Source organism: Eutrigla gurnardus, assembly GCF_963514095.1.
Source record: "Eutrigla gurnardus genome assembly, chromosome: 15".
NCBI classification, from domain to species: Eukaryota; Metazoa; Chordata; class Actinopteri; order Perciformes; family Triglidae; genus Eutrigla; species Eutrigla gurnardus.
Window position 1 is genome coordinate 10,909,660 of NC_139938.1, and position 26,963 is coordinate 10,936,622.

Sequence of the window (26,963 nt, forward strand, 5' to 3'; positions counted from 1 at the left end):
AGGCATTAGCTGCTAAATAATAGACTTTTCCAACAGTTGTAGATTGCTGGATAGGATGTACTGCTATTTGTAAAATGGGATATGAGCTATCTGAAAGTACAGACAGGAACGTGGGAATAAAACTAAATTTCAAACCACAGAAAGCTGAGCATGAAAGAACCCTAAATGGTCCACCTCTAGATTTGAAGCGGGGACATTGACCTTATGGTCGGTGCATTGAAATTATAAATTATATCCAGCAATTTCAGAGAAAATGGGATTATGTTTCCACATTAGTTACTTTTATTAATAAAGAATATATTTACAAATGGTTCACGATTCAAGTCTAATGTCTCCTGAGTCATTAATGCTTGAAGCCACTCATCACAAAATAGGTTAATAACCTCAAGCAAAGTGACACTACACTGGTACAGAGCTGAGTTATACAGCTGAAAGCAATCTCTCCAGGAATAATCTAAATCAAATAGGAATGTAAAATATTCATGTATTCATTCAAAATAATGATTACTTTTCCTTAGGTCCAACGGTCTTTTGGTTCTTGCTGTATTCTTAGGGACAAGCTTCCAGTACTTTAGTACTGTAAACACTGCCATGACCTTGCTGTGACTCATTCAGAAACACACTCTTGGCACTAAAGTGAGTTCCTTTTGAAGGTTACATCAAGTTGTCTTTGTAAAATGCAGCACCCTGTGATGGTAGCAAGTCTAACATTCACTGCCCTTGTAACAATACAACTAGGTCTGTGAAAACCGAAGCCTGCACGCTAACATCATTGCACTAACAGTCATAAATATTATTGTGTTCATCATTTTAGCTTTGAGTGTTATTATGGTAACCATTGCTTATTAAGACTAAATACAAAGTAGGCCTACAGTTGGAATTGCAATTCTTAAGATGGCCCATTATTCCGAAACACCTGTAGTCTTGTAAATATCCCACTGGGTTGAAATCCAATTTTTTTCGACAGAATACAATCCTCCATTGTTCAAAAATACACCTTCTCCCTGCAACAAACAAACAAACAGAATAACACTGCTAATTACCGAATAATGTCATAGTGCTTCTTCTGTGCAACTATTTTTTCTACTATGCAAAAGGCATGACCCGCCCTACTCTGCCTCTGATTGGCTTCCCTCGATATTTCTACCTTCTAAACTGTGTCACTCCTCATGCCTAAACCTAAATAACTCAACCAACGAAGGGAATAAGTAGTAGTCAATCAGAGGCAGAGTAGGGTGGGTCATCGCCATAGTAGGGAAACAAATTGGGATTACTGGATGACATCATTCTGCATAATAATTGGCCACATCCTGCAGTTTATTTTAGGAGAAAGAGGCTATTTCTTGGACAAATGGGATTTCAGTCCAATGGGACACTTTTTAGACTACTGAAAATATGGTTTTGAAATAATGGGCAGTTCCCTTTCATTGTAGGTTTTCAGGAATAAACCCAAAGTTTTGGGCAAAGTATTTTTTTTTACCCGAAGATGACACCAGATCAAAATGAATTACATTTTTTGCTGAATGAGTTCACCAAGTCTAATGTCTGTCCTCTCTCATCCTCTGGGGAACATGAACATCTTTACACACTTTAATTGTTGAGACATTTCAGTCAGGACCAAAGGTGGACTGACTGACGGACTGCCATTACCATCCATCATCCATCAGTAAACGTCTGTCTACACAAGCACCTACATTCAAAAGTTTATTGATGCAACCAAGATAAATCTGAGGGCAGAAAATCATATGCATACCGTGAAACCTTTTTGTAACACATTATTAAACCTTACGTTTTAGTGTTTTACATTATATCCATTCATACAGCTAATTTATTCAGGATACTGAACAAACTTTTAGATATCAGGGATCCAGCATAGCACAACCTCTTCTATCAGTGATGTGTAACACCCTTAGTCTATTAATGTATTGTATTTGTATAAAACTAGATACATGTATGAGAGTGAATGAAAATATATTCAGTTTTGGTGCCAAGGCTGTTTTTTGTATCTTTGTGTGAAACTTATTTAAAAACCAGAGCAGGGAGAGATCAATGCATCTTCCCCATGGGGAACCACAACAAAACAGAGCTCGCAGGTGGATGCTGGGGTGGAGGAGGGGCGTGACATGCATAGGCAGCAGCAGCAGCAGCTGAAGAAGCAAGCACAAATGAGCAGCTAGTTTGTCAACAGACCGCCCAATGCGCAGCATCTATAACCTCTGTCACTTGTGTATGTAAATAGCAGCTTTAGTCTCATTATTACCTTAACTGGTCCATGCAGAACACCACTCAGCACACCTGACAGGAACACTGCTCTTGTAGCACTTAGGCCTTGTTCAGCTAACACAAATATTAGTTTGGCATAGCCAGATTGTGTCCAAATCTATTTTAGAAACTCTGGAAATGTGAATCTGATTTGGTCAGATCAACAGTTCAGACAGTCTGTTTTAAAGGGGCCATATTATGAAAAACAGGTATTCTCTGGTCTCTACACCTATAAACTGTTCCTTCCCGAGCCTGTCAACTCCCAGGATGAGGAAAAAAAGCAATTCCTGCATGGTCTCTGCAGCCCACCCTCCGGTAAAATGGTTCTCCTACAGGCTGTTCGGATTCAGCTCCTTTCATTACGTAATGAAAGGAGTAATTTGCATAGGCCGAACTCCTCTGCACGATGATAGGAGATATCCGAGAGGGGGCGTTTCGCAACACAGCGCGGAGGGCACAGCCCGCCCGACAGCGAGCGCAGCCCGGCCAACAGCCAGAGAGGCAGCCAACCGACAGCGGAGAGTGAGTGCGGCCCGACCTACAGCACAGACCGACAGTAAGGCTTGTGAGCCAATAGAATAACGACGTTGGTATCACGTGGTATCTCTGCATAGTCCGGGGTCAAGAGTCTTTGGGGTTGCCAGTTAATGTGGAAAAAACGGAAAAATGGCTGAGTTTGATGGTAAGCGGGTGGCATTTCGGTACCGGTCCCAAGTGAGAAAAGGAGGAGCAAGATCATGAGAGATTCATCACAAAAGCGTCTGCTAAATGCCCTAAATGTAAATCACTTTACATGACTGAGTCTGTCACTCTGAGTGTCACTCCACTCGACCATGAAAACGCAGGTTGTGCAACGAACTGGCAACCCATTAAGGGCTCATGCACTTCGAGCAACAGCTGTGTTGTGACGTGAATGCAATGGAAGGTGGAGTGCGAGTGCGACATGTAGTGTTGGATGTTATCAATGTTGTCAATAGCACCTTTAAATAATGACAACAATTTGTAAAATGTAATGTTTTGTCTTTGTCTGCAAGACAAGACCTGTCTCTGATTTATACATATAGTTTAATTTGGTCTCTGTACTTGGAGAGGAGAATCTCAACATTGATAGGCTTTCTGGTCAAAGTGGCACGCAAATAACAAATTTGTGTTATTGGCGTCATGTCATTTGCATAATTTGTGTTGCGTCATTTACACTGGCCCACACAGCCTGGTGCAAATTTTACCCTTGCATTGACTTTGTATGCAATAGCACCGCAGGAAAATTCCCTTCATGTTTACTGTTAAGAAACGTATACTGTTTAAAGGCCAGAGGTGAAGAACACAGCACACTTCAAAAATATACTTGGACAAGTGACACAAAGGTGAGATCTGTGCTTTATTGGAAGTCTTTTAAAATGTGTGGTTTTCCAGTTAAGACACAAAAAAACTGTACAACAAGCACCCTGCCTCCTAAGCTGCTAAGCTGTGCTATATCTACCAGCTAGTTGCACACTGTGTCTGTCTGCTGTTTGATGCTGGGAACCAAAAAAGCAAAGTGCTGTGAGTTGAAAGAGGCTAACGAGCTCAGTAGGGCCATAAACGACCGTGTTATTTGGTCCAGATATTGACCAGTGCAACTACAGGAACTTCATTAGCTGTAACTCTATTTTAATAAATGCACTCACTGATGTCCCTGTGGCTCTTTACACTGCTGCCCAGCAGACTAGAACACAAGTACTCCATTAGACCAAACTACTGGAACTAGCAGGGGCCAAACACTTTCTAGTAGTTAATTTCATTACAGTTATGAATGTATTTTATAAGCAATGAACACATAACAGAATCATATCAGGAAGAGACTTTAAGGTGGATATGATGGCATGCATCACTGATTCATGCTGAGGAACACAAAACACCTTTTAGTTCCCCAACTAACAATTTACATAGTCAAATCAAGTTTTGCCTATTGTTGATTATCATATTTCTTATTCAACTCATCGATCCCCCTACAATTCATGTTTCTATAGAAAGTAGTATAAAAAACTAAATTAGTGGCCGAGATACAGCAGAGATACAGAGAGAGAAGCAAACAGCTGTTTCTACACACCTCCCCCAGCTGATTGAATGAATCATTCATTCATTCAAAAATATCTAGTGCTCTGCTTGTGCTATATTACCTATTGTGAGTGGTCTGTCCCCATTTTTTAAAATCATTACTTTGGATCACCCCATGTTTACCGTGTCAAAGGCCAACACATCCACTATGCAATCTACACTGCTATTTTCAGACCACGGTCATACAAATCCAATCTACTTGCTCATTGAGAGGATCCTCATATTAATGAAATTCCACTTTGCACTTTCAGATCTCAATGAGCAGCCACACAGACCAGTGCTAACAACCAACAGCCAACTTTTAGGCATCATCCCGACATGAAACTATGAAGATGGAATGACTGACCCAATGGTAATACCACCATAAGAATGAATGTACATTAACTCATAAAATAATGTGACATATGTAAAAGTATGAAAAGAAATGACCATCTTTAAAGTCACATTAACACATGATCATTCAGCAAGTCCAATGGAGGTTGCAACAGAAAGGAGCCATTGGTAAAGTACTCTCCCTGTGCTGTGACCCATTTGTTTTAGTACAAAACGAATGAATGAGTCAATGAAGGTTTGTTCTAAATGAAAACAGGCTGTGATGAAACTGAGAACATTTGTATGCAACAGGAACACTGCCACGCTGTAGTCCCATTACTTTTAAAACCAATGGGATAGTGGCAATACGACCCTGCAGCCTCCTTACACTTGAATGCTTGTTCTTGCTTGTGCCATCCGTCGCCTATTCATCTATTACTTCCATTCAAAGATTGCGATGCTCTCATTTAGCCACCAACGTTCAGTGAACGCTCGCTGGGGATTGTTCGCTGATGGCAAGAGACAGTGTCCTAACAAATTCATCCCCTCCAATAAATGTTAGCCTGTGTTCGCTATTATTACAATGCCGTAGCTGTGCATAAGTAGTGACTCACTGTCAATGATTGGTCCATTGTAAAGCTTTCGAGACAATACCCCAATGTCCCACATCCAAGTACATTATGGGTTATATGCTTTGGTTACAGGTTTTTGAGTAACATTTTAAGAAGATCTCTTTTGATTTGTATTTCAGGGACTCTGCGGTCTGGGAGCAGAAACTACAAATAGGTTAGGAATTATGTTTTAAATTCACATGTCATGTGTATTTATATGATAAGAGTGTATTCTTTCTTTCAATGGAATAATCTACTTATTTCCAAAAAGGTGCAGGGATGCTTCGTCTCAAGAACGACACTGACTTAAATAGTCAGCTTTGCCTTTCATTGGGGTTAACGCTAACATTGTACGACTGATTTTTTATTTTTTATTTTTTTTCCCAGTTTTCCACAATTGCTAAAACCCTAATTCCCAGTCTCTGTGCAGACAGTCCAGCAGTGTGCTGGAGTCCATTTCTCTGCTTTGCACCTGTCCAGGTGTACAATGATTTTTCTTTGGAAAATTTAAAGTGCATCTTTAGTCATTGTATAATTTATCACAATGAACTTTACCTACTTACTTACGATTGCCTCAACATAATAAACCTGTTTCTGGAGTGATCCCTTACCTCTGTGTTCTACATTATTTGATGTAGTGTGTAACGCTGCTCAGTAGTGGTTTTATTTTGAGTGCTGTGTGGATGATGTGAAAACAGTGTTTGATTCTGGGCAAAGATAAAAATGTTTTTTATGTGATTATTTGATTTTGCCAGAAGAATCAGAGGTTTGAATGTTGTGAATGTAGTTTGTAAACTGGGTTTTGTGTTTACCGTTTAGAGAAAAGGCCGGTTTCAACAAATGTGTCTTGCTTTGCTTATACTGACAAAACATGCATGAGTGATGTGATCCCCAGAAAGGGTGCCAAGGTGATAGATTGTCTCACTTTCTGGCTCCTTAACAGACATAAGCTGTGTCAACTGTGAGTAATATGAGGCCATAAAATTTGACATTTCATACATTTCAGTGAAAACAACAAAAATAATGTTACTGTGCTGCGCTTCCAATTCTTTTTTTTTAAAAAAGAGCTCCCCAGAGTTCCTCTGTGTGACGGACGGCACTATGGTTAATATGATTTACAATCCCAATTTAGGCTAAGTGACATTTGATGGCAGAAATGTTAAGTAGGACCAGATGCAAACACTGATCATCAACAGCTAATAAACGGAGGCTTACTGATAATTGTGATACATCATTTTGAGTGTATGGGATCAATGGGCAGAACCATGCAGTGATGTCTCATCGGCAGTCAGCATACCATTATGATAAATGGCCCAATCAGCTGAAAGGCTATACCTTATGAGTAGAAGTAGATCTGAAAAGTTGAGGGAGTTTTGGCCACCACTTCACCCACCCATCAGTTTAAATACGCAGCTTCGAAGGGAAGCACCAGTGGAAGAATCAGTGTGGAGAAGAATCTGCTCCGGGCAGCAGATGGTATGAAGGACAAACTAATGTAAGTCTTTTGTTGTAAATCCCAATTGAAGAGTCTAAACGCACCAGTGTCTTTCTCCCAGTGTTGTGCATGAAGACACTGGAAGAGAGCCGACATGGCCGGTGTAATCAAAGGAGTGGAGACATATGCCACCATCTATTCCATCCCGGTCTCCAAACTCTCAAAAGTCCACTTGCTGAGAGAGCTGAGTGTGTTGACTGTGGAGTGTTGAGAGGTTGTGAACGAGCACAACCTCAGCCCCACTCACACTCACGGGACCGCATTTGTGCATACAGAGCAGAAATACCTGTAATTTTTGACACTCACAGAGTCTGTTCTGTGCACTCGCATCATGTGCATGCACATGGCTTTTTGTATGTGCACAGGTTTGAAGACCAATCAAATGCCATAGCATCGGACCAGGTTGAACAAAAATGAAGGAATGTGAACTAGTTAATTCAATGGGACTGTAAACTTAGTCCACATTTTATTCAAAGTGTGTATGCAAGGGTAGGATGATGGGGGATTATGTGGATGATGGGGGACGATGTGGGTGACGTAACCTATCGGTTCATGGTTTAAGATTCTGAGGCTTTTTTGGCATTTTTAGCTTCATAATTCAAGGTCAACTTTACAGTGTTAAAGTCATCAGCTAACTGCATTGGTAGCATGATAGCGACATGCTGTATTGAAGACTTGGAACCAGAGATTGAGAAAACTACAATGTTTACTAAGATGATAAATAAAGTGAGAAGTAGGATCATTTTCTCATAGACTTCCATGCTATGATAATTTTTTTAGCAACCAGAGGTGTCACACCCTGATGGCCAGAAGAGATAATGCAAGTTTAAGGCTCTTCAGCGTTTGATTCACTTTTCAGAACCAGAGGTTCCCGCCTGGTTTTGAAACAGGTTTGCCTCACATCGAGGAATTAAAGAGCAACTATGTTTCCAAACACCCTTTTCACTAGTGCTGCCTTTCCTCCATCTTGTGCTTCATGTGCTCTGTCACACACCGGGTCAGGTAGTGGCAAAATAAAGGGAGTCCACACATGAAATAAACAAAAACTAATTTATTAGTAACTCATTTTTACTGGTTAAAGTAAACATAAATAATTATACTTAAACAAAAGAAATTATACTTAAGACCACATGGCGGGTGGAAGACTGAGCCCAAAGCTCAGCCTAGAAGCAGCAAAGAGCGTCTGAACACATGGCTACCCAGCCCTTAAATCTCTGGATCCCTATACCCCCACAGGTGTGGCCAATTGGCCTGACGCCCTGTCCCAATCTCCACCCACAACCAATAGGCAGAGAGAGGGGCAGGGCGTCACACCCCCCTCCTACAGAAAAGGGGCCCCACCACATTATCCCCCCCACTCCTCCCCATCTACCCCCGTCCTCCACTCAGCAACCTGGTTCCTAGGAGCACATTAAGAGTAGTGAGAAGGTAGACCTGGAAAAGAACAGAATAGACAAATCAGTGAGAACACCACCCAACTTTAAGGCAACCGAGAAAGGGCATCCGCTATCACATTTTCTGATCCCTTTATATGACGAATATCCAGATGGTACGGCTGTAAAAACAATGCCCACCGCATCAGCCGCTGATTTGGATTTTGAAGTGACCGCAGGAAAGTCAGTGGGTTGTGATCGGTATAAACAACCAACGGAGTTAGACCAGATCCCAAATAAACATCAAAATGCTGCAATGCCCATATTAATGCTAGTGCCTCCTTCTCGATCACCGAGTAATTGAGCTGGTACTTATTAAACTTCCTAGAGAAGAAGGCCACAGGTTTTTCAACCCTGTGGTCTCCTGCCTGCATAAGTACAGCTCCTGCCCCCATGTTAGATGCATCCACCTGCAGGGAAAAAACCTCATTCAGCCGGGGGGCATCCAACACAGGTGCTGCACAGAAAAGTGCCTTGACCTTTTCAAATGCCAGTCTTCATCTATCTGACCACACAAAGTGTGCCTCTTTTTTCAAAAGTGCAGTCAGAGGCTCTACAACTGATGAAAAATTCTGACAAAAGCTTCGGTAGTATCCCACCATCCCTAAAAAGCGCATTAGCCCTTTCTTGGTGGTTGGAGGGGGATATCTTACTATTGTATCCACCTTATCCTGTAACATACGCACCTGGCCCTGACCGACCTCCTTACCCAAATAGGTGACTGTGGCCTTCGCAAATTCGCATTTTGCCAAATTAACAGTCAACCCTGCCCAGACCAACTTGTCCAACAATGCGCGAATGCGCTGAATATGTTCAGACCATGTATCACTGTATATTACCACGTCATCAAGGTACACTGCGCAGCCATCCAGCCCCGCCACAACCTGGTTCATGAGGCGCTGAAATGTTGCAGGCGCATTACGCAGGCCAAATGGCATAACAGTGTACTTGTACAGACCAGAAGGTGTAATAAATGCACAAATTTCCTTTGCCCGCTTAGACAGGGGAACCTGCCAATAACCTTTCAAAAGGTCAAACTTAGTCACATAAACGGCAGACCCCACCTGATCTATACAGTCTTCCATGCGGGGAAGAGGAAACACATCTGGCTTCGTAACGTTATTAACTTTACGAAAGTCAGTACATGGCCGAAAAGTTGTGTCCGGCTTACTGACCAACAGACACGGCGATGCCCAACTTGAAACGCACGGCTCAGCAATATGATTGTCCAACATATACTGAACTTCTTTGTCTAAAAGCTTGCGCTTATCTGATGAAACCCGATAAAAACGCTGCTTTATAGGTGCTGCATCACCAATATCCACATCATGCTCAATAAGATGTGTGCGAGAAGGTACATCCGAAAACAGAACAGGATAGCTTTTAATAAGGGCACCCAACTCAGCACGTTTTTTATCATCCAAATTTGCCAACATGTAATCCAAATTTTTCAGTGACTCTGAATTTTTCAATCGCCCTTGCAAAACCACATCAGTGGTCGAACTCTCCTCCATGCTGACTGCCGGAGATGAGCTCAGAACTGCAGATGTACAAACAGAAGCATTAACAATACCACTCCCACTTTCCCCTTTCCCCACTGTCTGACGTCCGTAAAAAGGTTTTAACAAATTCACATGACACAGTCTAGTGGCTTTCCTAGAGTTTGGAGTGGCAATGATGTAATTCAAGTCTGAAGCCTGCCGTACTACAGTGTACGGACCGGAGAATTTTGCCTCAAAAGGGAGAAGTCACAATAGGTTGCAGAAACAAAACCTGGTCACCAGCCTGAAACCGCTTAGGCTCTGCACGCCTGTCATACAGAGATTTCATTTTGTGCTGTGACTTTACCAATTTCTCTTTTGCACTTTCAACCGCCAAAACCAACCTATGCCTGAAGCCATTGACATAGTCAAGCAAATTTTGGGGAGGATTTGTTATTTCCCAGCTATCTCCCAACACAGCCATGGGACCCCGTACCTTGTGACCAAACACCAAATCATTGGGGCTAAAACCTGTGCTCTCCTGAACCACTTCTCTGGCTGCCAACAGGAGCCATGGCAACCCCTCCCCCCAGTCACACCCCAGCTCTGTACAATAAGAGCGCAGTAAAGACTTCAGCGTTTGATGAAAACGCTCTAGGGCGCCCTGTGATTGCGCATGATAAGCCGAAACTTTATTATGCTTAATGTGAAGCTGCTGCAGTATTTCGGCAAACATACCGGATGTAAAATTCGAGCCTTGATCGCTCTGAATAATTTTTGGAATCCCAAACACCGAAATGAACTGTGTCAAAGCTTTCACCACCGATTTAGTAGATATATTTCGGAGTGGATACGCCGCTGGATACCTGGTTACCTGGCACATGACAGTCAGCAAATAATTATGACCTAGTTTTGAACAAGGCAACGGCCCGACACAGTCAATAATCAAATGTGCAAATGGCTGCTCAACCACAGGAATTGGACAAAGTGGAGCTGGTCTGATTGACTGGTTTGGCTTGCCGGTTAACTGACATGTATGACACGTTTTGACATATGCTGAGACATCACGCTTCAGGCAGGGCCAAAAACAGTACCGCAACACCCGGTCATATGTGGATGACCCTGGATGCCCAGCTACATTATCATGACAAGTTTGCAACACCAAGTCCCGAAACCTTCTCGGCACTACAAACTGAAAAACAGGTTCCCCAACAAAAGCTTCTCCATGAGGCACCCATTTCCTAAACAATAAGCCTCCCTGAATAAAATAGCCTTGAGCAGAACTAAGTATCTCACCAAGCGAAAATACTTTGTCAAACAGTTCTTTTAAACTATCATCATTTTCCTGCTCTGCAACCAACTCAGATCGTGACATAGACTTAAACTGATCAGGCAAAGTCACACAAACTTCAGCAGGTTCCAACTCTGACTTCTTGGTAGCAAGACTCTGTGCGTCACACGCAGTGGTCATGGCACGCGTCACAGCACAGACCGGATACACAACGGCAACATCTGATACACTGTCTGGTTGACCTTGACCAGGCACACTTTTAGTGACTATATTGGGAGAAGGACCATCAGCCCACACCTGCACCCCAGCAAGACCGTTCCCCAGAATTATGTCCACCCCATCCACCGGCAACTCAGTGCGCACACCCATCTCAACATCTCCCTTCACCAAACCTGAGTCAAGACACAGCGTATGCACAGGTGCAGGGAACACCACCATCCCCATTCCTCTGACCAGCACAAAGTCTCCTGTGTCAGTCTCCGACGAGAAGGGTAGAACAGACTTGCACACAAATGAGTCCAATGAGCCGGTATCCCGCAGTATCTTTACTGGCCCCTGTTCAACACAAAGAGACCAAACCCTCAGAAATGAATGGTCCAAAATCCTCCATGCTCTTCTGCTGCCTGGCTTCAACCTGCTCCTCAACCACTACCGCTGGGCTGAGTGAACTGGCCAAAGCCGCTGGTCTTACTTGCGTACCGGAGAATTTATTTTTTGATTTGAGGACTGGACACTCACTCTTCCAATGCCCACTGCCTTTGCAGTAATTACACGTTCTACCTTCTGCCTGCCTTTCTCGCATGCCATGCTCACTCTTAGCATAAGAGTCTGATGCACCTTTTTGATGACCATAACTCTCTCTGCGCACATTATCTGAACTTAATGCATTGAAATTGCTTTTATGAATCAACACGTACTCATCGGCCAACACGGCCGCCTCACCAGGAGTACCTAATTTATTCTCTGTGAGGTAAGTAGCCACATTTTTAGGTACAGAGTTTTTAAACTGTTCTAATATTACCAGGTCGCACAGTTTCTCAAACGTGTCCACCTCAGACGCTGCACACCAACGACCAAAATGGGCAGTCAGATCTCGCACAAACTCCACATGAGACTGTTTCTCCTCTTTTCCAACCACGGAACCGCTGCCGGTACGCCTCAGGCACCAACTCATATGCTTTAAGCACCGCAGACTTAACTCGCTTGTACACTTTACAATCAGCAGCACTCAAAGTTGAGTACGCCTCCTCGGCTCTACCGGTCAGGACGCATTGTAACATTAACGCCTGATCACCCTCCGGCCATTTCCTAGACTCCGCTATTTGCTCAAATAATGAAAAGAATGAATCAGGGTCTTTTTCATTGAATTTCGGAAGCAAGCGCAAGTTATTGAATATATCAAAAGATGCCACTGGTGCACCAGACTGAAACACAGGGTTGTCACTATCCGCTGAACCTGGCAATATACCCTGTTGAATTAAGTTCAGCTTTTTATTCTGTAGCGCTAACCTAACCAACTCAGTTTTTTGCTTCATCTCTTCCAAAGCCAAGTCATTTTGCCGTTTTATATTCTGAAGTTGTACTTGTAGCTGTAATTCATGAGTTTGCTTTAACAAGTTCCTTTTGCTGTTCAAAACTCAAAACAGTACCTGCAGACGCCGAAGACTGAGTGCCCCCAACAGGTTGAATAATTCTCTGTTCCAGCAAACCTGCCATCAAACTTCCCTTAACAGACTCCTTTAACTTTTTATCCAATATCTCAATCTCATATTTCTCAGCAATTAGCAGTAACTGGTCTTTAGTACACTGATCCAGTAGTGCTACTGACGGCGAGTCAACAAATTTATCCACTGTAGATGCCATACCTGGGGCCCGTTTCACAAAGCAGGTTCAACAAACTCTGAACCTAACCCTGAACTCTGAGTTGACCAACTCTGAGATGGGCAACTCTGAGTTTTCAGTTTCAGAACAGCGGTTTTGAATTAGTTCAGTCAACTCTGAGTATGTAAACTCTGAGTTACGCGCGTGCCTGCCGACTCTATAAAGCCATCATCAATGGAGCTCCGATACTACGATTCACCATGGCAACGGGGAGAGCGTCATTAGATATTACTGAGTGTTTATGTAGAAAACGAGCTCATCCTGAGAAAGCGGAGCAACGTAACTGCAGCAAAGTAGCGATAGTTGGCGTGGCAGACAATTACTGCCCGATCTAATGTGTATAACTGAATGAAACAGTCGATTGATCTAAAGGTAATAACTCTTTATTTTTGGCCTTGCACAGCGACACTGTGGTGTAATGGTTAGCAATGCCGCCCCCGGTGCAGGCGACAAGGGTTCAACTCCCGTAGTTCACAAAGTAGCGCATCAAATAAATGATCATTTTCATTGGGTGTAATCCCCCCAGGCACAGAAAGAAAGTGGCGTCAGTTGAAAATTAAGCATAAGAATATTGCAAATACGTTGACTAAGGCATATGATTTTAAATCATATTTCACATATTAAACAGTAAATATAAGCAGATATTTCAACACAGAAATGTACTTAAACATTTCATAAATCTCCCGTTCGCAAAAACACTACCTCCGCAAAGAATCTGGTTGCGGATTATGTCCGCGATATGAAATGTTGAAAATGTCGGAGAATATTGTTTAGATAATATCTAATGTGATTGGAAGGAAAGGTAATCAAAATTGTCTCCCAACGCAAAGCTGCTAGAATCACTTTTATTTCCATATCGATTAGGTTGACGATGAAAGGACGGCACATTTTTTCTGAGTTGGTTCAGATTCCGGAAAAAGGCGGAGACATGTAGGGAGAAACTCACGGTTTGTTGAAGCAAACCTGCTAGCGAGCAGGTTAGGTTCACGGAGTATGTTACCCGGGTAACTGACTCAGATTTATGCTGAACTGGCTTTGTGAAACCGAAAAACCAGAGTTTCCCTCATCTCAGGGTTAACTAACTCAAGGTTTTCACTAAACCTGCTTTGTGAAACGGACCCCTGGACTACCTACACTCACTGACAAAATAGAATAGGAGAAAGAAAAAAACAAAAACAATATCAGCTGGAACCACTAACAAAGTCTGGGACAGCCAAACCAAAATGGAACCTCCCCAGCCCTGACTAACTAAGACATTAGCGACCCCATAACTACCTTAGCTCCATCCCTAGTCTTCGTGCCGCTACTGATGGGGGGTATTTATGCACTTTAGCCCACTGGGAAGAAAAAGGCAACTGTTACCAGCGACCCTCTCTTACACCGTGGATGTGCTCCCGAGACAACCGCTCTACCCACTTTTGCAGCCACACTAAAATTCCCCAAGACCAGTCCCCCTATTGGAAACCAGTCTTCTTAGCCTCACAGGGGATTCATGGTTCCATACCACATTACAAGACTGTCCCCAATAACCAAACTCAAAGTTCCAACCTTTATTTTATTGATTACAACCAAAACATTAACCTTTAAGCAAAAAAACAAAACATAAGGACACAATGCTCTACTACTTCCAAACTCCACCGACCAAATCCCTCCTAAAAACTGAAATCCAAAAGACAACAGTCACATGTGGAACTCCCAACACTGGCAGCTACTGAATTGGCTTCAACAGGTGCTACCAATAAGCCAATCAATCCTTTGAAACCAAACAACTTACTAATGCAAAACTACAATTCCTAACAGGAACACAAAGCAAATGCCAGCACACAAACCATATTCAGACCAACCAGGCTGAATTTAACCAAATGACCCTTACCAAACTAAACAGACTTACACTTGTCTACAAAATTAACTTAACAATCGGACGAGCCCCCATTTTGTCACACACCGGGTCAGGTAGTGGCAAAATAAAGGGAGTCCACACATGAAATAAACAAAAACTAATTTATTAGTAACTCATTTTTACTGGTTAAAGTAAACATAAATAATTAAACTTAAACAAAAGAAATTATACTTAAGACCACATGGCGGGTGGAAGACTGAGCCCAAAGCTCAGCCTAGAAGCAGCAAAGAGCGTCTGAACACATGGCTACCCAGCCCTTAAATCTCTGGATCCCTATACCCCCACAGGTGTGGCCAATTGGCCTGACGCCCTGTCCCAATCTCCACCCACAACCAATAGGCAGAGAGAGGGGCAGGGCGTCACAGCTCATAGTCGCACGTTGGAAATGCTCTGTTTTCTGTATTTAACAAAAATGATCTTCATTCTGCTGGACATGAATGTAAAGACATACGACAAATAAATATAATTCCAATGTCATGGGCAAGGCAGTATCGGTTGTTTCTGATTCATCCATTTAAATCCTTCCACATCACATTTACAGTTGGCAGGAATAACTAATATGGAAATCTTTGGAACATTTAAAATTACAATTACATTCACATATGCCAACCCAGTAAACTACCAACTAAAGATACGTTACATGCATGTTTCATGTCAGCCCTTTATCACACTTACAGAAACACACAGTGGCCCCTGGTTAACGTTGTGAAATGAGGTTAAAAAAATATCATGTTATGTCTTGAAATATAGTTTACATAGTTTGCAAAAACATTTTTTATTGGTGACTTGTTTGTCCCTCTGAGTTGTTTGTAATGGATTTTTCAAAACAGTGGGACTCCTGAGAGATAAAGACAGACCTGCAGCACAGATGACAGTAAGACTTACTATGCATGCCGAGGTATGCCATGCCGCCTTACCTTCGTCTGACCCCGAAACAAAAGATAAAAAGAAGAAGACAAATCAAAAATGTACTCAATGAACAAAGCGGTTGCAACTGCAAAAAAATAAAAAAATAAATTCCACCATTACTTCCAAAAAATGTTTGATGTGATTTTTTTAATGGTGGGTAACAATATGTGCAAGTTGAAGAGGAGGTGAATGAGGTGGTGTCATTTTGGGGTTGATGGGTCTTATTGAACGCCTGTCATCACAAACGTTACATTACTTATTTGCATGTATTAATCAGAAGAATGACAATGTTGATTAGCTGAGTATACTGGGCAATTTCGAAGCACATCTTTCAGTACATATTATAATAACCATCGAGTATCCAGCCAAGGCATAGCCTCATGTAAATAATGTTTAATATTTGAAAATGCATAAAGGTTAATCTAAGGGAGCCACACAGCCTGTAGTTTTTATTTTATACAATGATATGATAGTGTGAGGACTGAAATAATTAGCTGGCAGCGATGCTAGAACTAAGTTTTATATGTTTTTACCTACATTTAATATGTTCTACATTGTCTTATTATAAGACTTTATAAGAAATTAATTTAAAAAACAACAACAATTTAATTATATCCGAGCACAAAGAGATCCTCAATGTTTAATAAAAGATGAGTGGCTCTGAATTAGTCATTAAATCAGTTTTGTCCTTTTAGACATTTCATTTCTTCTATGTGATCTGGGGACAACCACTTCCGCTGGATAAAAGTATTAAATGTATCCCTAATTTACTCATGCTATTATTAACAGAATAAAAGTATCACCACCTGTTAAGTCAGAATACATGGAATTACATCTATCATGTTAACAGTTTTATATATAATTATACCCTGTAATTATCAAACCCATTTTTGTTAGTTGTAAATAATTCAATTAAGTTATTTAAATGTTCCACTGCTAAAAGACTGCTGGACTCTGAAGGCATTTAGGCTTGGAAATCCAAGCTGCTGAGAGGCAAAATGTAATTACTTGTTTCTCCTTATTGGCACTAAAGCAGCTAGTAATACGGTTTTGTGTGACCATCTTTAAAAATTGTGGGCTGTTTTAAAGTAGTTTGTATCAAATAGTGTCAAAATAAACACAATACTCTGCAAATCTTGATAATTGGACTGACAACAAGCTACTGCTCAGAGATCATCAAGCGATATCTAAATGAAAAGAGAAGGTCTTAGTGTTGTTATCTGGAAAGGCTCGCTTAAAACTTGATTGATTGATTGTTTCTTGTGTGATCCACAATACTCTATATATTTCTTTAACATATATTCTTGGACAAATGCAACAAAAAAAGTGTTGGTGAACCATCCCAAGCCACGTGAACTCACAATGCAAACAGTCACTTTCCTCTTCTTTTTGCGGACATTGAAAATGAAGGCAACGCTTATACCGGCTCAACATAGAGTTGGAGTGACAGTCCAATTAATCCCAATAAACAGAAGATAAACAAACTCAACAGCAAGATGTATGATTCAGCACAGCATGTCATTCAGCAAATGCACGGCCAGGCCGGCGTTCTTCAACTCTGCTGTAGAAAACGTTTGCACTCCTTTATGTCGGAGTCAGCTCTTTCTCTGTACCTCCCCAAAACACACACACACACACACTGTAAACAACCTCATGGCGAGATGAATACTGCTTCAAAACATCAAAGCGTGTCTCTCCCCTCGCGCTCCTACTGACAAGGTGCCCTTGAGCAAGGCAGGTGAGAGGCAGCTGCTCAGTCATTCTGTGAGATAAACAGTGGTGGTACTGGGCAGCTGTAGATGTGAAGGTTTGTCCTGAATGTGTATGCATGTTGGCTACACACATTATAAATATGACATTGATGAAAAAACACTCTGCCTTGTTTCTCTAAACCAATCACATTCATCCTGGGCGGGGCTATGCTCAATGTATGCAGCCCTTGCAAAATATATAATATGAATAAAAAATATATAACGCAAATAGTAGAAGAGAAGGAAAATGCTGCTTGAGATTCACGGCCAATGGGAGGCTTATACCTAAAGTATATCTGGTGAGTCACACTAGGCAAAATATGACTTCATTAACAATTAGGGTGAATCAGTGAAATGCTCTATGATCCGGCCTCTAGCTCTTTTTTTAACAGGCAGATAATTTCATCAAATCCTTGTAAGAAAGTTTGTAAGCCAACTATAGGTCTTTCTTCAGTCAGGTTGTCATTTTTCATTCTGAATGACAAAAAAATATATGAACACATCACTGGACAACACAAGATGTAAACAGGTGCTTTTGAAGGTTTTACAGTACTGTCGATAAAATCAACCAATTGATTAGTCGACAAAATCATATGAATGTCATTTCAGGGAGACAGCGCCCCCTGGAAGGGATTATAATACAATATCCAATGTGACAATATCCAGTATGATGTCTAACGATGGCCTGAGAGACATGTCATTGAGTTAGTTAGAGGAGAGAGGAAAAAAATAAAGCTGGAAGAACAGTTTAAGTTGCTTTCGATTTTTAATGAATTATACAAAACGTTTGTTCCCTAATAATTGTTTTTGTAACCATGACGACAAAGGTCCTCTTTTCGAAGTAGCCATTTCAACCCAAACCACGATCTTCCCTAAATGTAACAATAAAAGTGATTTACTTTTCAACTGTGACGTGTAACGGTTTTGGAAGGCGCAGACAAAGCGGCTGCCAGGCACATTACATCAAAAAATACTTCTCTGTGTCACACTAGACGGCAAGAACAAACAATGTGTTTGTCATTTGGAGGACAAGTTGAACGGAGCATAGTTCCCAAAATGTCAAACTATTCCTTTAAGGCTTGTAGAACTTGAATTGTGCACTGATCTCAGTCCAAGACTCTCTCTAAAGCCTAGCCTATGAAGTGAGTTCAACATACCAGGTATCTTCAGTTATCCAGTTTAAGTAACCATGACAAAGGCAATCAGAGATCAGCGGTCACACGACACCGGTTATCAACTCGGTAAGTCAACCCAGGGTTTCCCTTTCCAGCTATGAACGTGTGCACATAAAAAAAGGCGGGGTCTGCAGCATTTGACCAATCGCAAACATGGATCAGTCTAGGAGCAGCAGAGCGGCATATTTCATGTACGAGGAGCGAACCATAATCTTACAGAAATAAAAAAGAAGTTAAACATATAATACAGGCAAAAAGCAACAGTTTCATCTGCCAAATTCAGGAAGGACAGCTGGCTAAAAGTCGCCGACTGTGTGAATGCGTTAATCATATTAATAGTATTAATCATCGTATACTATGACTGCCCCATCATAAGGGCCATTACCCGATCTCCATCCATCTATTGTCTTATCCTGTATTCATTTAGGGTCACGGGGGGACTGGAACCGATCCCAGCTGTCCCGAGAAAACATGCAAACTCCACACAGAAGGAACCTGAACCGGGAATCGAACCCGCGACCCTCTCGTTGTGAGGCGACCATGCTACCCACTACACCAATGAGCAGCATCTGACTGGCAAAGCAATGTGCTGATATCTCTGTGGTAGAGTTGGTGCCCCATGTACCGAGGCTCCCTGCAGCGATCCTGGGTTCAAATCAGCCCTGCAGTCTTCTTTTAAAGCGTGTTGTTTCTCTCTCTCGCCCCTTTAACTCTCACGCTGTCCTCCCGCAATAAAAAGCCAAAAAATAACTTTAAACAAATGAATGTGTTGCTGAGATGTATTTTTATGGCATGGTGTATGACATTATCAGCCTAATTCTTTCAGCTACAATCCCGGCGGTTTAAAACGGACTTGGGAGCAAATCAAATAAATATAAAAACATAATTCAAAGTGGTCAGTAGGCTGAACACTGACACAGAAAAGTCAATCCCTTCGATGATAATCTGTATCTCTCACATAAACATCGTCAGGGAAAGAAAGGGGTTTTGGCTCTGAACACTCTAGTTCTCCTAAGAGACCCTCTCACGATCCACCAAGCTTTTTTTATTTTTTTTTTATCCGTGCACCAAGAGAGCTGATTGGTCAGTAGGCGGTGATTTTCTCCACGTTGATCTCTCATCAGGAACACAACCTGCTCTGGAGCAGGTTAGCTCTGCAGCGTGTTACCATGGTGATGTGCCCCGGTAAGACGTGAACCAGAGTCGTAGGTCGGAAAAACCCAGAGTTAACCCTGAAGTTACCTCGCTAAGCACAAATCCTGCTTCATAGTACAGGCCTCTGGTCTTTAATTATTATTTCTTGTTGGCAGGTGACAACATGGACTAAACATATCTGACTCACATTTAATGACAAGAAAATAATGATACATGTTGGACTTATGTGTCTGATAAAGAACGAAATCTTCACAGCTTATGGATATATGGTAATGACTTCCATACAGTCTAAACATGCAACACGAAAAAAAAATTCTTATTCCCAGCTGAGCATCTCCACATTCTATTTTTTCTATTTTTGATCATTTTCCTCCATATTCTGTTTGATAATATTTATCTTTGATTAAAACTTAAGTTTTAAGTTAAAGTATGGTTTTCCTTGCAAAGCCTATGATTTGAGGAATAGCCTTTCCTTATGCCATCTGTGGTGGATTTGATGAGTTTCATATTGAATTATGTGAGCATGTGCTATGAGTGTTTGTTGTTGGGCATTAATAACACAACAACAAGGCTACAAGATAACCAAAGACAGCAAGCCCCATACAAATATCATGAAGGAAAAAGGGAGTAGTATTACTACTTACTCTTCTAAACTAGTAATAAGGAAAGTAATTCTTAACTATCTTTCCCAGTAACAACAACAACAATACAGTGTATGTGTATGTAGCGCCGCAGCATCAGTACTTCCACCTGGTGGAGACATGGCACTCCTCCAAGACTGATAAACAACCTGAGGAAAATCATTGATCTTTGCCCTAAACTATGTTTTTTTTCTAAATGTTTTCTCCTCACGGTCCAAGAACAACTCTTTCCCAATTCCGAAGTGCTAGCACTAAAATATGTGACGTAACCAAGCAAGAGGTGGAACTGCTCCATAGATGATGAAATTACCCTTCACTAAGCCCCGCCCCCTCACTGCGACTCCATCCAGCAGTCGCAGCTAGCATGGAGCCCATGCTGTAATTAACTGCACTCCCTGAAGAAATATCTAATTTTTTGGGAAAAAACAAGATAAACTATTTGCAGACAGAAGGGTCTACAATTTGTGTTCAAAGGATATATCCTGATGTAAAATGATACAGCAGAGAAAATAAGCAGATTAAGATAGAAGCTAAAGTGTAAAAGTGAACCACCACATAACCTGGCCATCCAGACAGAAGACAATGAAATTAAGAAATAACACTGTTGATGTCAAGCCTGCATGGTGGGTCTTTATTCTCTGTCACGATCAGTAAAAAGTTCAGTACACATTCAGGAGCTAGTGTAAAATTGAAGGGCTGATGCTAGTTAATGATACTCTGCTGATGTTAGATCCTCTGGGTTTAAGGTTTTATAAACGTATATCTCCTTCCAACCTCTCTGGGTGACAAGTATCACTATTACACAACGTTTTACCATGACGAGCTCCAGATCCATCAAACCACCTCAAAATGTATAACGTGAAACAATTACATGAGAGTCAATGTAGCAGAGCCGGATAGATGTTGGATCCTGGTCAGGTCTAGACAATTCTACGCTATGATTGGCCAGTCTGCCAAAGACTTAACAAAGGGTTAAAATATGTTATAGATGACAGTCAGAGGACCAAGGACAAAGTGCTGAGTATATGGATATGTTTTCTGTGTCACAACTGACAATACTACAAAAGAATAAAGCTCATTTGAGTAAAAAAAAAAAAGAAGAAAAAAGTGTCTTCATTCATTGTCGATGGGCAGCTCCAGATTTTATTACGTGATGACATCACAAATCGGTGACTTCTCTGGTTTCCAGCTTTGAGAGAGAGTAGCTCCCCGTTATGCAACTCTCTAAAATTGTGGCAACAACTATCGCACACAAGAGCCAAGCTGTCAACCTCCATCCAGCCTGGTATGATACAGGTACAGCAATGGACACAATGTAGCTAATGTGGACTGCATTCCAACCCAGTGCAACACAGTTGTTTTATCATAGGAGTACAAACTGATTTTAAATGTGAGGCTGACTTTCCCCAATTCATAATAACGAATTGGGCAAACCATCTTCAAACACAAAGATTGAAGATGAAAGGGCGACTTAAAGCTCCCCCACAGAACTTGTTTGCAGCACTTGGAAGCTGAGTTGGCAGAATAAAAGGTCCAGGTGAATCCATGCATCACATTCTTCCCCTGTCAGACTCCTTCACATAATCCCTTTCACGTAATCCCTTTGAGTTAGAGAAATCATATTTCACTCACTCCAGGTGCATAATTGCATTATTTACCATCATTTCTGGACATGAGACACCACGGCTGTTTCTGTGCATCATGATCGATTCCAATTTGTTTGGCTGTCAGGATTGCCTCGTTTGTGTGAAGATGGAGGCTAAAGGTTATGGGGTATTGCTGGCATTATACACACACACAACTCCTTTAAACGCTACTGCCGTGCCCCATCGATCAACACCCTTTGACTTTCATCTTCCTAAAGGCTGACAAGTTGGAGGGAACTTTTTTTCTTATTCCTTGTTGGAGAATCCTTAGCAGGACTGAACCAACATCGAAAGCTTCTCCAGAGACTTAAAATACAACTTCTCATCTTTGGACGTCCCCTCACACAGTCACCATGATTTAAAGACAGAGTGTAAGAAAGGGAGAGAGTATATGTCTCAACAGTGTGCCATTCTCAAGAACAAGAGCAGAGGAGCTACAGAAAAGACAGAAGGATGTAAACATAGACTCACAAAGAAAACAGAGACAGGGAAATAGAAGAAATCTTACCTGGGAACACAAGCACAGCAAACACCCATGACAGGATGACGAAACAGACCGAATTATACATGCTTCTTAAACAGAGCTGATTCTGATCTGCTGGGCTTCTTTATAGATGCTCTTTCTTTGTATCTTCACACAGCAGGGAGCTTCAGAGAGCTGTCCACTTTTCTGTTTTTCTTCTTTCTCTGCCTTTTCCCCTGAATGTCACTTTGGATTCATCCACAACTTGCGGGGTTGTAGTGAAGATGCTTTAGATCCAGTGCAGTCGTAGTAGTTGGCGGCACGCAAACACAGAGGCTGGCTCCTCACACAGTATTCGATCTCACTCTCCTCCACGTAATACAGCACACAGAGGGACCAGCACTCTGCAAGATCGGGGGAGAGGAGGGAGAGGGCAGTCCCTGCTCAGCTGGCATTGGCTGAAACTTCTGTCGATCTCCCATGAACAGTCCTAGCTCTGTTTTTTTTTTTTTTTTGGCTGCTCTGAATCCCCAACCCTGCTTTCCTTTCTCTGCCCTCTGACAGAACTAGAGCAGGATTAAAAAAGATGAAGCAGGGTTGATATTGAATGACGGCTAAATAAATAGCTGCCTAATTAATGCAGAAGGTGATCTGGGATTGGGGCAATATTACTGAAAATCATCCCTTGATGTGATTTCTTGGTGTTGTCTGATATGTCTGGAATGTGCTTTAATGAGGAATTTCCATGCGTGTTATACGTGTTATGACAGTTGGGACCAGTCTATTGCAGCACATAGATGGGTTCGTTTGCGGGGAATAGAAACGGCGCTGGACAGAAAGAAACATAATGAGGTGACACTCGATGTGTGATGAGATCTGCCCTCAAGTTCTCACTGTTGCTATTCTGAGTAAAGTCAATGGAGTTGAGGTGTGATTCATTTTCAAAGCTGGCAGAAATCCCCTGCCACAGAATACTTGTGATAAAATCTACACACACTCAGCGGGGTGCAGTTACAATGTGTGTTAATGTGTATAATGTAATGTTCTGGAGTTTGGCGACCCATCCCAGTCCCAGATGCTTCACTTTGAAATACTCGGGGAAGTGGCTCTCTGCTGTTTTTTATCAGAGGTAAGTCTTTGTCCATGAAAAATCCCCCCTAAACCAAAAGCTGTTGTTAATCATCTATTATTATCTATTTTTAGACTTCTATACAATCAGACTTATTTTGCAACTTCAGTCTTCAGCATCACTTTTCAGACACAGCAGTTGCCGTCTGATCTCAGCAAAATGCTCAGTAATTTTAGGTTGCCCTGGTCAGCAGTTGTGCAGTGTATATGTTTTATAGACAACAGAGCAATACAAGGTTTTACAGCTTGGTTCAGATATGGAGCCTCTATGTTCTTTTCCTACCTTCATAGGAATAGCACAATAAAATTATAAAATAAAAGGACAAACGAGCAGCCTCATTCGAACAACATTATTTGAGAACCAACTGGAGATGAGCAAAAGAAAGCTTTAATAATGCATTTTCTTGTTTTCTGTATTTCACTTGTAATAAGAGCTGTCCATGGTGATCTGATCGCTTGGGCGATCGCAGGTGTAAACAGGGTCATAGTGAGGTGAAGATGGTGCCGCATCAAATAACGCACTCAATCAAAGACAAAGGTCAGACTGTTTTTATCAGGAGTATTTTCTTACTGTATGTTTCGGTTTTATAGAGAAAAGTACATCAATGATGTGTTCATCCTCGTCCCAGCATCCAGATACCTGTGGAGCCTTTTCAATGTGAAGCAACTCCTCAATGGAGCTCAGGGATTTGTAGAATATTATTTAGGACTTTTAGGTTATAGTTTAAAACTGTTGTTTTTATTCAGTGGAACAACAATATTACTTCACTTAAGTTAACTAGACATACTGGGCCCTAGTTTCGTGGCGCAGCGCAGGGCGGCGCAGGGTGGCGGAGCCGGCGCAATGCAAGTTTCGACCCGCGCAGCCTTGCGCACGGTCAGTTTGGCAGTTTGGTGGATCGCCTGCGCCAAGATGGGTGTGGCGGCGCAGCAGGGGGAGGCGTCACAGATTCAGCTTGGCATAGCGGAAGTTTCGTGGCAAAAAGCCTCGCCGAGACTGCGCTGAAAGCTCGCCAGCTCCAACCTGGTCTACTTTCGGCGCAAGGCGCAAGGCGCAAGGCGTAAATAAAGTCCATTCATTCAAGGCAAATTACAGCTGGCGGAGTGGAAGTTTGGCTGACCGGCGGCAGTGCGCACACGTCACCGAGACCTCACAGGCAGGTTTCCACAGTTCCAGGCACATTTAAATGCAATAAATAATCACAACAAACACTATTTAATGCAACTAATTGAATCAACACGTAAATTTATATCTATATAGATTGTCCCGTCACATCTGACGTCAGATCAAAGGCGGATGGCACGCGTAACCTCTGGGACCAAAACATCTCCCTCTCTCTCTCCTGTTTTTTATAATATCGGCATTGTTATTATTATGATACGCACGCACAGCGCGTGATGCGCGTGGTGGGAGCGGCGGCGCTGCTTCTGTCATCGGGTTGTCAAGTGACGGATCTTGCACTGAACCTCCCCTAACGCATTAAAGGTGAGGAGAGGAGCTCATTTGATTGGTGAAGATCTGAATCGGCTGTATTAATCCCAGTCCACGCCTCGTCTCCTCCTCGTCTCCCACTCACGCCTTCTTCTCCTCCCTCTTTCCCACTTGCGCGTGTGGGAGTGACGGGAGGTGTGCCTGCGCGAGCCTGCACGAGCCTGCGCGGTGCACGAAACTTGCAAAGTCCAGGCGGACACACCCCGTCGGCGTGGCGCAGGTGCGCTGAAAGCTGACTGCGCCTGGTCTACGAAACTAGGGCCCACTATCTTTAAAGGACTCACGTAGGGAGTGTTGGATGGGCATTCGTGTGGAGAAAAAGCACTCAGCTACCACTGCTGCCCAGGAGTTAATCTTGATAGTGGAAGGTAGACGGTAGATAGTGTTACTTAAAGGTAACATATGCATTTTAACAATTTTCCATTACTTAACTATCAAATAAACTACATTAAACAATTAATAATTAAATTTAACTCACCTTTTATTATGAATCCATTTTTTTCCAGATTGCAAAAAAACGTTTACACATGCACGTGAATATGCTACGCTTAGAGCTAGTGACGTAGTATAAGTGACAATAAGTGGAAAAATTTGTTGTTGAGGTATTTTTAAGTTACGTTAGTGATATTTGTGATGTGTTTAACATACATTTTGCTTAGTTAATGTACTAGTTTTAGGCACAACCATGAGGTTTTTGCTCATCCTAACTAAATGGTTTTGTTTCTGAACAACAACACTGGCCATTCCATGGTAACAATACTGCAAGAATTGAAAAGCAAAATTCTAAAATGTCCTTAAACTTTAATATAATTTCCTTCCTCTGAGATCAGGTTGATCATAAACACCAAAATGTAGTTCAGCTAATTTCATTTCTTATGAAATGCCATTGGCAAAATTCTATTTCTCTTCTTGGCAGCAGTAGCTTCAGCAACATAAGTGCGCCTGTGGTTATCATTTTATGGGACAGCTGTAAAACGATCAAATAAAAATGAGCAAGTGAAAATCTATCTCAATCCCCCAGTAAAGATGTCCACCTGTCTGGATGCTGTGAGTGCACAGAAAGGTTGGACGAGATAATGTCATTATGAGTGAGTAATGCCATGCATTAATATTATGAATACTGTGTTGGGTAGGACATAGGTGTTTGGTTTGTATAGGATAAAAGTATTTTCCACAGGGGGTTGTTTCGGCTCGCATTTCTTAGTAGTATTAAACAAAGTCCCTCTAAGGTTATTTCACATATTTAAAATAAAAACATTTACTGTTGAGGAAAGACACCCCCAGGCAAAAACATTGTTTTTCATGCACTGGTCAATTTCAATAACTCACTCATCGTCAACCACTTAATCCGAGATCGGATGCGCCAAGATGGGTGTCGCCTGCGCCACACCCATCTTGGCGCAGGCGATCCACCAAACTGCCAAACTGACCGTGCACAAGGCTGCGCGGGTCGAAACTTGCATTGCGCCGGCTCCGCCACCCTGCGCCGCCCTGCGCTGCGCCACGAAATTAGGGCCCATAATCTGCAATACAACAAATAATTATCTTCATGTAAGTGATCAGCACAAGGTGTCATGGTGATATCTGTTAAATGTTTTAAACTATTTTATCTAACCTTAAAACTTTTAGGTTAGCTGAAGACTCAGACAGACATGTGAGTCAATTAGCACTCCATAGTAACAAGCATGCCCAACAAATGGCTGACAAAGGTTACAACCCCCTTGGAACTAGGGTTGCATTATTGTCAACGTTGTCCTCTGCTGGAATCTTTGGGTACAGTAGACGGAGCCAGATGAAGGTGCGACACATCGGACACACTCAGCCTTTTCACCAGTACTGA

At 42.0% G+C, this 26,963-nt stretch overlaps 1 protein-coding gene across 1 annotated transcript in view; it reads right to left on the bottom strand.

Moving 5' to 3' along the window:
• Positions 1–23,127, bottom strand: part of opcml (opioid binding protein/cell adhesion molecule-like) — a 326,658-nt gene extending 303,531 nt beyond the window's left edge. Inside the window, exon 1 of the mRNA XM_084029508.1 lies at positions 22,549–23,127. Coding sequence (XP_083885634.1) covers positions 22,549–22,609 — 61 coding nt within the window. The 5' untranslated portion in view covers positions 22,610–23,127. The remainder of the gene's footprint in view (positions 1–22,548) is intronic.
• Between the last annotated feature and the right edge of the window lie 3,836 nt (positions 23,128–26,963).